The following is an 11,286-nucleotide window of genomic DNA, read 5'->3' on the forward strand; positions in this document are numbered from 1 at the left end:
ATTTTCATGGAAGCACCAACATTGGTCATGTGTGTCTCTAGGTTGTCAAGAGTAGTATATGTCTGCTCCATCCTCTTTGAAGACTCACTCACAAAAGTAATGACTAAATCATCAAGAGATGGTTTGCCTTCTACCTTTTGTGCATTGACCCTAGAGATTCAACACATAATTTTCATTGGCATACGAAAAATTTTCATGGTTACGTAGGCTATGATGATATTGATTAGGAGAATAATTACCTCCATAGCCGCCATATCCATGATTATTGACGTAATGTGATGTTTCCATGCTTGGACCTTCTTTTGTAGCTCTAGCTGCTACTTCATATGTATATTGTCCTTTATTCACTGCTGCGAGTTGGGTATTCAGTTCAGAAACTTGTGCAATAAGTGAAGTGATGGCGTCCACTACGTACAACCCGCCCGTCTTCTTCACTCCTGATATCTCACTGAGCCACTGGTAGCTACTGATAATCATCTGCTCAAGCAAATTATATGCTTGGTCTGGAGATTTCGCAAATATTGTACCACCAGCGGCTGCATCAACCGTCGTCCGTGTCTGGCAATTCAACACAGTATAACAACTCAATCTGTACCCAATCTTCGTATCCATGGTTTGGACATCTTTCTGAGCAAGTTCCTGTAATGTTCCAAGTTTCACACAGCTGATCATATTCATTATGCCTGAAGGTGCTGATCTCAATCTTCAGCTATGCAAACTTGGCAGGTGGGAAGTATGTTGCAAGGAATTTTGTAGCCAATTTCTGCCAAGAATTATGCTCCCTAGCAACAGTGATTGGAGCCAACCTCTATCTTGATCCCTAAAAAAAAAATGAAATAGAAGCAATTTAATAATATCGTCAAGAACATTATTAGATTTTACTGTGTCTGTAATCTCCAGGTCCGTTTTTATAGAAGCAATTTAATAAAATGATTGGATCACAATTGCTGCTCCCCCAAACTTTTTATGCTGAACCATGTCAATCAGTGCTGACTTTAGCTCGAAATTGTTAGCATTTATCGTTTGCGGGCTATGCCAGAGTAGTGGACGTGATCACCGATTTGAAATGGTCTCTGATAGCACCATAGGAGGGAGTGTGTTTTCGTTCTCTCTGTATTCAGCCATTGATTTTACCTCTTCTCTTCTTGCTTTTCTCAAGGCTCTTGCTGTCTTTTCAATTTCTTGTTCAAAAAGCAACGAGTCGAGGCTTTTAGTTTTTCGCAGAAACTCCAACAGCAGAGAACCGGATAAGTGAATAAATAAATAATATCTAAATTAAAGTTTTAGACTAATTCGTAAAGATATTAATATTAAAATTAATTAGAGCTCTCTCCGGCAACGATGCAAAACTTGTTGCAATATTTGCTACTTGTAAGTGTACGGTGTCAGATTTTAGTACTCGGTAGAGCACGGATGTCGATCCCACATGGAGTGCAAAAATTAACTACTACAATTAAATAATCAGACTTCATTTAGAAAATTCTCAAAAATGTTTGTTGTTAATTATGAATTAAAATTAATGAAAGCTCGCAAACGTTTTCAAATCAGTGAGAATAAGAATGTAGATGTACGTTTTCACATGGTATTCACTATATTAAATTATCATTGACATCAATATTTATAATTTCAACATGTTTACTAGCCAAGAATTCTCAACTATTTCTACTTTATTTCCCAAATGATTGTTAGGAATCAATTATCTAAAAATCAATTTCAATATCTCTATCAAAAAATCAAAAAATAAATCATTGCAATTCCACAATAATTCTTTTAATTATGTGTTGGAGTTATTAGCCTTCCGAGCTCTATAAAGACCAACTGATATATTTTCTTAGGGTCATATTCAAATCCTCTCTCCCGAGTGATAGATCTCTAACAAATATGACAATTCATTATTGATCAAGTAATTGGAAAGCAATAAAATCGGAAAAATATAAATAAAATAAGAAGAACTTTGCATATAAAAATCAACAATTCAAAAATAAGATTCGACCAAGCTACGTCGTCCTCTATATTAAAGAAATTAGTTCATAACGAAAAACAGTAAAAAAATTCATGTGTTTCCGACATCACTAATAGACTAAAATTAAGTACGAAGAATGGAAGAAGAATCGAATCAGAATCACGTCTCCGTCCCCGATAGACGCGTTCTTTGTTCCTTGAGTCTTCGTTCTCGCTATCTTTTCTGCTCTCTGAATTTTTTTGTTTGATTTCGGCTCCTCCTCTCTTTTCTTCATGGCTAGAGTTTAAATTATTGCAAGTGTGTGAATGTTCCGAAGACCAAGAATAGCCCGTCAAATGTCTGTGTTTTCACCCGCGCACGGGTGCATGAATCTCGCGCAAACAGCTTTCCGGCCTCTCTTTCTGCGCGCTGGCGCATGCAGGGGCCGGGTTTCCGCGCAAAACGCACAGTTACTATTCACGAATTTTTTTTCGTGCTGGATTTTGTCACATTCGCAAATGAATAAAATTGTCGTTCGCATCAACTCAATATGGACAGAAATAACAAAGGGCATTGGGAGTACCAGTCGCCGACGTAGTTCCTGGCCAGTCTCTCAAGGTAACGGACCTGGAGGAAGCTCTGATAAAGATGGTAAAGAAAAAGGTGATTATCCTTTCAAATGTCAATGCAACCAAAAAATAATCACCTAACTCAACTCAACAAATGATCAATCATTTGAAAGGGATATTAAATCTTGTTTCATGGGCCGTAAAGGAAGCGCACTCCACCGCACTCACACTAAAATTGTAATTCTACATAGTAGTTTGCACTCAAAAGTCTGTGTCATAAAAAAAACTGCTCACCAGCAATACCAGGATCCAAGTCTGCTTCATCGGCAGATGCAGCAGCACAAGATACTCTTGGAAAGCGATAAACACCCATATTCTTTGATAATTCACGCTTACTGACATCAGGCAAGGAGAAACGCCTGACCACCTTTACTGCTTCCCCAACAATATAAACTTTGAAGAGTACACCTCCTACAATTTAATAAAAGAGGAGGTGCAACATGGATGAATTTTCTATTGTAAGCATAGGGAAGTTGCTGAACATGAGATTAACAATGGAATCCTACCATGATTAATGAATTCCTGCAAAACTAGAGGGGGTTCCAACTTCTGGAGAGAGCACTCATCGTAAGCAAGAGACAGCTCATGTGACTTGGCAACCACGGCTTTGCCACTGAAATATCCATTAGACCGATTACAATATAGCAAAATGAGGATAAATCATGACAAGATCTCCTAAGTCCTGCTCAGTTGCATAAAGTATATAGTGGCTGCCTACCAGAGAACAGTTCCAAGTTTATCCATCACTATTATGATATTAGAGTTCACGCAAATATCAAAGGAACGTACCAATAGGTAGTCTCAGCCAAGCCTTGTTCACTGCCTCTGGAATAGATGATGGATCTTTCTCGATAACCAATCTGTTTAGGAACGCGAACTTTTCCTAAATACAAAATGGAAGTGAAACCTGATGGCACTTGCATCTTACTTTGCTAAATTTGTTAGTTCTGAAAATGTCCATAACTGGCGCATTAGCACGAATCAGATTTCTTACATGAGGATGATACCTTGATCAATGATGGGAAAGATTATTCGCAGTAAAATTCAGAAGAATCATCCATCTTCAAAGATCATTGGAGAAGTACATGGGGACATGCAAACTAGAAGAAATGATAAAGTTGACTACCGAAAAATGATTTGTTTAGTATGCATGAGTTCCGTATACTGTCAGGTAAACACACTCTTGCTTTGTGTCACATATTGAACCAAAAAATATTTTTGATGCATTAAAAGATGAATTTTGGGTCAATGCTGTGGATGAAGAAATTGATCAGTTGTCCACAATGATGCGTGAGATTTAGTTCCAAGACCTGAAAATGTGAATGTAATTTGAACTAAATGGATTTTTAAGAACAAAACTAATGAATCAAATAATGTTATTAGAAACAAGGCACTGTTGGTCGCTCAACAGTACACACAAGTTGAGGGTAGAGTTTGATAAAACTTTTGCATCTGTAGCCTGAATTGAATCCGTAGGACTATTGCTTGGGATGCACGCCATATGAAAATAAAATTGTATAAATGGATGTGAAGAGTGAGTTTTTAAATTGTATTTTAAATGAAGAAGTTTATGTAAGTCAACCAAAAGGATTTAAGGATCCAACATCACTTGTACAATGTTTACAAGCTGAAGAAGGCATTGTATGGACTGAAACAGGCTCCACGAGCATGGTACGATAGGTTGATAGACTATTTTCTTAACATTGTTTCAAACGAGGGTGAGGTTTATAAAACTTCTTTTATTCAAAGGATAAAATTTAATATTATGATTTGTCAAGTTTATGTGGATGATATAATTTTTGGTACGTCTTTACAAAAGAATCTGGATAATTTTGTTGAATGCATGTCTTCACAATTTGAAATAAGCATGGTAGATGATTTAAGTTTTTTTTCTTTGATTTCAAATTAAACAGTTGTTTGATGGTATCTTTCTGTGCCATCCAAGTATGCAAAAATTTGGTTCAAAAATTTTCAAATGAGAACACTAAGCATATGAAAACTCCTATGTGGTCTAGTGAAAAGCTATCTAGGATGATTTTGCCAAAGGTGTGGACAACACTCAGTACCGTAGCATCATTGGTAGTCTTCTCTAATTAAGTGCTAGTTGCCCTGATATATTGTTCAGTGTATGTTATGTACTAGATATCAAGCTAAACCTATGATCACTCATCAAAGGTTGTCAAGAGAATTCTAAGTTATATTGCATGGAAATTTGATCTAGTTTTGTGGTACACCAAAGAAATAAGTACAAATGTGGTGTGATTTAGTGATGATGTCTGGGCTGGTGACTTAGATGATAAGAAGTGTACAAGTGGAGGTTGTTTCTAACTAGGAAATAAGTGGAGATTGTTTCTACCTAGGAAATAATTTAGTGTCATGGTACACTAGAAAAAAAAATTTGTGTCTTTGTCTACTGCTGAATCTGAATATGTGGAAGCTGGTAGTTGTTGTTCACAACTTATGTGGATGAATCAAATGGTTGAGAATTATGTTTTTCATAGTAAGACCTTGATGATTTACTGTGATAACTCAAGTGCTATTAATATTTCAAAAAATCCAATGCAACACCCTCAAACAATACATATTTTCATTATAGTTTTAATTTGTATTTTAAATGAAGAAGTTTATTTAAGTCAATCAAAAGGATTTAAGGATCCACATCACTTGTACCATGTTTACAAGCTGAAGAAGGTATTGTATGGACCGAAACAGGCTCCACGAGCATGGTACGGTAGGTTGATAGACTATTTTCTTAACATTGCTTGAAACGAGGTAAGGTTGATAAAACTTCATTTATTCAAAGGATAAACTTAATATTATGATTTTTCAAGTTTATGTGGATGATATAATTTTTTATACTTCTTCACAAAAGAATCTGGATAATTTTGTTGAATGCATGTCTTCATAAATTGAAATGAGCATGGTAGGTGAATTAAGTTTTTTTTCTTGGATTTCAAATTAAACAGTTGTTTGATGATATCTTTTTGTGTCAATCCAAGTATGCAAAAATTTGGTTCAAAAATTTTCAAATGAGAACAATAAGCATATGAAAACTCTCATGGGGTCTAGTGAAAAGCTATCTAGGATGATGTTGCCGAAGGCGTGGAAAACACTCTGTACCGCAGCATCTTTGGTAGTCTTCTCTAATTAGGTGCTAATTGCCGTGATATATTGTTCAGTGTATGTTTATGTACTAGATATCAAGCTAAAACTAGGATCAATCATCAAAAGGTTGTCAAGCGAATTCTAAGATATATTGCATGGACTGTTGATCTAGGTTTGTGGTACACCAAAGAAAGAAATACAAATGTGGTGTGATTTCGTGACGATGTCTGGGCTGGTGACTTAGATGATAAGAAGAGTACAAGTGGAGGTAGTTTCTACCTAGGAAATAAGTGGAGATTATTTCTACTTGGGAAATAATTTAGTGGCATGGTACAGTAGAAAACAAAATTGTGTGTCTTTGTCTACTGCGGAATCTGAATATGTGGAAGCTTATAGTTGTTGTTCACAACCTATGTGGATGAATTAAATGGTTGAGAATTATTGTTTTCATAGTAAGACCTTGATGATTTACTGTGAGAACTCAAGTGCTATTAATATTTCAAAAAATCCAATGCAACACCTTCAAACAAAACATATTGACATTATATATCATTTTATTCAAGATTTGGTTGAGAAATTTATAATTTGAATTGAATTTGTTAGAACTGAGAATCAAATGGATGATATTTTTACAAAACTTTAGATTCGAAAGATTTTCAACCTACAGAAGTCTCTCAGCTTGCATGTAAAATGATCACTCACGTGTGTTGTCGTGGATGTTGCAACACGTGTGACAACACCTTGCATGCATGTTCTTTTGTTGAATAATAGACATATTGCATATATTATTCATACTATTTGGTGTAAAGTATGAACACTGATGGCTATTTTATGGCGTGCACTTAGTTGGTATTCAAACTTCCAATCAAGTAATGGAGTAGTAGTTCAAGATGTTTGTGTTTTTCATGATCTTGTCCAATGTGAAAATTTTACTTAGAAAATTTGAGGAAAACGGAGAAAAAGAAAAAGATGAGAAATAAAAAATTATATATTTTAGAATAAAATGGATAAAGATAGGTAGAAGAGTCCTATGCATACCATTCTTCTAATGTGAGAGCTATCACTTATAAGTCAACATAGAAAGGGAAAAAGCTACCTAAAAGAGTCCATTGAAGATTGTTATTCCAGTGTGGAAGTTACAATTTTTTAATCAAAAGAAAGTTCATGCAAGTTTGACTCAAAATTGGGAGTGTTTAAAAGAAGTATCGCAAACACCAAATACAAATATAATACAATTTGATCATCGTCTAATACTTCTTTATTTTATAATAATTGAGGCATAATTAGGACATGCACTCTATTTGTCTTGTGAACATTTCTTACTCAGTGGGTTATCAACATTTAACCTATAACATTTTGAAGAAAACCCTTATCTTCTTGATTTTGAATTTTCCTGATATTTAATGGTTAGTGGGTTAAATAAACTCGACGTTAAACCTGGATGTTTTCTTGAAATAAAGATCGCATCGGTTCAGATTTGTTTTGATGAGAGATTAAACTTTGATTGGGGAATTTGGTTTGGTTTGGTTTGTATAAAGTTACCGTTTGAAGTCATAGCTTTTAAATGATTACCATAATTGAACAAATTTACTACTGTTGATTAACTCATCTATCGAATAATAAAATTCTTTTTGTGATAACTGCGATTTCATTCTCTAATTCTATCTCTCAGCTATTCATCTATAATCACTTATCTTTTATCTTAAATTACAGGAAGTGGGTACGATCCCTTTGATATCCGCAATGAGATGGCAGAGAGTTTGGGTGTTCCACCAATGTGACAACACTACCCACAGAAACACCGACTGTTGAGAGCTTCCAATAGGTTGTTGTCGAAGAGGATCCTATTCCAATTGAAACCATTGCCCCTGGAGAACCAAGCAATGCAATCGAACTTGACAACCCACAAGATCACGAGGCGTAGAGTAGAGTTTTTCCTCCTCATCCACCTCTAAGAAGATCAAAGAGACAAGCAGGGTATCCCTGACTTTGTCCCATCCAAGAAATTGAAAGGGTCGTCCTCCTCCGCATACCATTTGGATCCCGATTTATCTTTTGGAGATGACTCGAATGATGAGTATTTTCAGTTATTCGCACGAATAAAACCTGGTTTTTCTATGAAGAACACAACATCTTTGACTGCTACTGTTCAACATCTTCTAAAGTAGAACCAAAGGTTGTTCCAAGACCTAGTGATCCTGTTTATTCTACTGACGATGAACAATCCTTGGCTGAGTTTCTTGCTTGCTTAAAAGAAGAAAATGGTGCAAAAAAATTACCTCTGATGATAAGGAGCCCAATGAGGAGATGCTACAAGAATTTGATGACAATCATCCTAACCCTTCTGACAGTTCCTCTTCTGAATCTAATTTTGAGTATAAGGAAAATACTGATGATCATGAGTCAGAAGTTAATGATGTTGTAGAAAGTGAGTCTGTTGATGACTTTGCTGATGCTACTGTCGATGTTGAGGCCGATGTTATCAACACCGAAGATAATATTGACTTTGTGGACTATGATGTGAGAAAGTCCTTCTCCACTAAGTTTTACTCTGAAGTTTCTTTAGCTTTGTGGCCACTGTAAATCAGTAGATAATTTATTGAACAAAAAATATTGATGTGGAGGTATGGACAACAAAATCTGACTGTTTTCTTCGAAAAATGAGGAATGTTGGCTATTGTAAGCTCTGCGACTACATATTATGCCAGAAGATATGTTCTGGAATTTTACTCCAATCTCCTATCCAGTGCTAGAGATGAAATATCAGTGAAGTTTGGCAGGGTGTATGTCCATGACAGGATTTTATATTTTAATCCTGAAGTCATAAATGTCTTCTAAAACACCCCTGCTGGAGAAAAAGACGAGGAAGTCACCTGATTTCAATGTCAATACAGATGTTCTCACTGGAGGTATAACAAAGATGTTTCCAGATCATCCCAAATGGATGTCTGAAGCAAATTTAACTTCATTGTATTATGTTTTGCACGAGACCGCAATAAAAACTGGACTCCCTCTACCAACACTACGGTGGTTATTAAACCTCAGGCCATTGTTCTCTACATGATTTGTACTGGTAGTATCACTTTCAATTTTGGCCAGATAGTATTCAATAATGTTTTGAAGCTTACATATGGAGGCTTCAAATCAACCAATCTATATTTTCCCTCTTTGATCTATGAGATTTTTGAATCCCAAGGATTTTCAAGCATATTGATGAAGAACTGTCTGATGCGGGTGAACAACTGAAGATTGTACCTGCATATTTCAATGGAAACAGAAAGGTTGATCTTTCCTAGTTTGAGCTTAGTGTTGCCTAGGATGTTGGCAACATTTGTGCTTCAGCATTTGGAATCAAACCATTTGAAGCTAAATCTGTTTCGGGGGAAAACCTTCTAAGTAGGTTATGTTCTCTACCTCTCATATTCAAGCTCAAATAGATTTTATCCGATAACAAATTCAGACTGCACGAGAGGTCATGGAGTTCTATTAAGCCCAAGTGGCCGAGTATGAGTTGTTGTTGGAAGTTTGTGTCATTCCTTAGCTGAACAAAAAAAGGGAGTAGAAGCCGAAGCTGAAGCTGCTGCTGATGCAAAAATGGATTGAGTCTGATGTTGATTTTGATGATGATCATGATACTACTGGACATACTCCGTAGTTTATTTGATCATGATCAAGATAATGTTGGAGAAGCTCCTTAGTTTTTTTTGATTTTTCTATCTATGAGTTTTTAGCCCTATAAGATCATTTATCATGTTCTGTTTATAAAATTTCTGAATGTACTGGTTTACGTGTTACAACACCTATTTAACAACACTGTACTCATATGTCTAAATTCAGGGGGAGAAAACTATCTAACTTAGAGGGAGTTATTATACGGAGGAGATAATGTATATCCGGAAGATAGTATTATTTTTGAATGTTTTGTCCATAAACCCAAAAATAGTAAAAAGATCCCAAAATGGGGAGATTGAATGAAATACCTTATTCCTTAATTAATTTTTCCTTGTTGTTAATATTGGGATATTAAAATATTAGTTTTTCCTTTCTAGACTAATAAAATTTTCTTTAATATTGATGTTTATCTCTAGATATTATACCATTATTAAAAAAAAGTTTATTCCCTAATGAAATTTTTATTTCCATATTTGTGTAGGATTATATACAAGGAATAAACTCTAGGATATAGGAATTAAGTATATAAAAATGGGATCATTGCTCTTGTGGGTTTTGTTTTAGAGTCGAAGGAGAGTAGTGAAACACCGTAGGAAGAACAAAAAATTACATCAATGAAGATTTTGCTTGATCGAATCACGAAGTTTGTAGTGTTGCCATGAAGTGTTGGAGATACTCGAAGATAACACTCATGTAAAGTGTTGGTTGAAGAATTATTTGTGGCTCCAGGTTTTTGCGATACAATTGTTGCATCTATGGCTTTGTTTTTGTTTATTTATGATGCAATTTATTTCATTTACATGTTAAGAAATAACGTTTTTCGTAATTTTTCTAGTATTGGTTTTGTAAACTATTTACGATTTTCTAGTAAATATTTTGTCTCAAAGCACTGTACAAGTAGTTATACTTGTGGATGATCAATTATGTCTTATTTTATTCATAAAGTTTATTTATGTCTTTAATTAATATATTTCACGACATGCCGTGGATATGTGTTACGACACCTGCATACAATACTTAAAATCTGATACACACATTTTCAATATTTTCCATACTTTTATATTAATTAACTCTTTCAATGATCGTGTATTAGAGATTAAAGCTGTTAAACTTAATAAAATAATCAAATTTTTTTATGCCTAACAACATGTATTTTCCAGTAAAGTCAACTGTTCTTATCACAAATGACTTGTAATTTTTATCAGAAAAATATGATTGATTTTTTTTTTTTTAAAAAGTGTACATTGACCCACTACCACTCACGTGAAACATTTAAATGATTATCCAATAATATAAGCTATGTTTAAGCCTACAACTGTACAACTAAACAGTATTTCAAACTATAGTTTTTTCACAACTTGACATCTTTTTCACGAGAACTCTAGTGAGATTTTTTCATGAAATAAGTTTGTATATCTGACCTGATCAATAGAAAGTAATGTTATTTTTTAAATATTTTTTTTTTTGTAAATATAGAGCACGTCAGACCGCATGAGACCGTCTCACGATAGACTTACTCAAATTTTCATAACGCACTCTCTAATTTAAATGTTCCTATTCTAGCGGCCCTTATGGAAACTGTTACAAAAATATTTAAAAAACTATCATTAGTTTCAAAAAATTTAGCATATGCATGAGCCTGACAAACGTGAAGCCCTAAAACTTATGATTTTTAGAGATTAGTATCCCGAATTTTAAGGGATTTGTCGAGTTTTGATATTCTTTATTAAGATATTTTTCCTTTTCCCATAATGCGGTGGGATTATTACGCTATCACCTAAAATCAAACCAAGTCGTGATATAGATTTAGGTCATTACATCACAAATAGACCCCGATTTCAGGCGAGGTAATTAGGCCCAAAATTTTGCAGGCCCCAAAATTTGTGTTTAGTCGTAGTGGTAGTTCGTTTTATTCTATTTGCAGCCCTGAAGTGCTCA

The 11,286-nt window shown here is 34.7% G+C and overlaps 1 protein-coding gene and 1 long non-coding RNA gene across 2 annotated transcripts in view; both read right to left on the minus strand.

Moving 5' to 3' along the window:
* The window catches only part of LOC142522702 (uncharacterized), a 90,572-nt gene that overhangs the window by 66,557 nt on the left and 12,729 nt on the right, over window positions 1-11,286 (minus strand). The gene's annotated exons all lie outside the window — the stretch shown is intronic.
* On the minus strand, window positions 2,488-7,712 carry LOC142523047 (inositol-tetrakisphosphate 1-kinase 3-like). The gene is made up of 5 exons (XM_075626687.1): window positions 7,584-7,712; window positions 3,361-3,454; window positions 3,078-3,203; window positions 2,806-2,982; window positions 2,488-2,581 (listed from the first exon to the last, which is right to left on the minus strand). The coding sequence occupies exons 1-5, from the start codon at window positions 7,710-7,712 to the stop codon at window positions 2,556-2,558; spliced, it is 552 nt and encodes a 183-aa protein (XP_075482802.1). The 3' UTR covers window positions 2,488-2,555.

Source organism: Primulina tabacum, chromosome 13 (assembly GCF_025594145.1).
Source record: "Primulina tabacum isolate GXHZ01 chromosome 13, ASM2559414v2, whole genome shotgun sequence".
Classification (NCBI taxonomy): domain Eukaryota; kingdom Viridiplantae; phylum Streptophyta; class Magnoliopsida; order Lamiales; family Gesneriaceae; genus Primulina; species Primulina tabacum.

Bases quoted from the DNA above. Each gene is read 5' to 3' on its own strand.
- LOC142523047 (XM_075626687.1), bottom strand. From the start codon at position 7,712: ATGGTATGCGGAGGAGGACGACCCTTTCAATTTCTTGGATGGGACAAA. The intron at 3,455-7,583 runs GTGGGTTGTCAA...TTTTGTATTTAG, and splicing joins ACTCTACGCCTCGTGATCTT to GAAAAGTTCGCGTTCCTAAA. The intron at 2,582-2,805 runs GTGAGCAGTTTT...CATCTTTATCAG, and splicing joins CTTGGATCCTGGTATTGCTG to AGCTTCCTCCAGGTCCGTTA.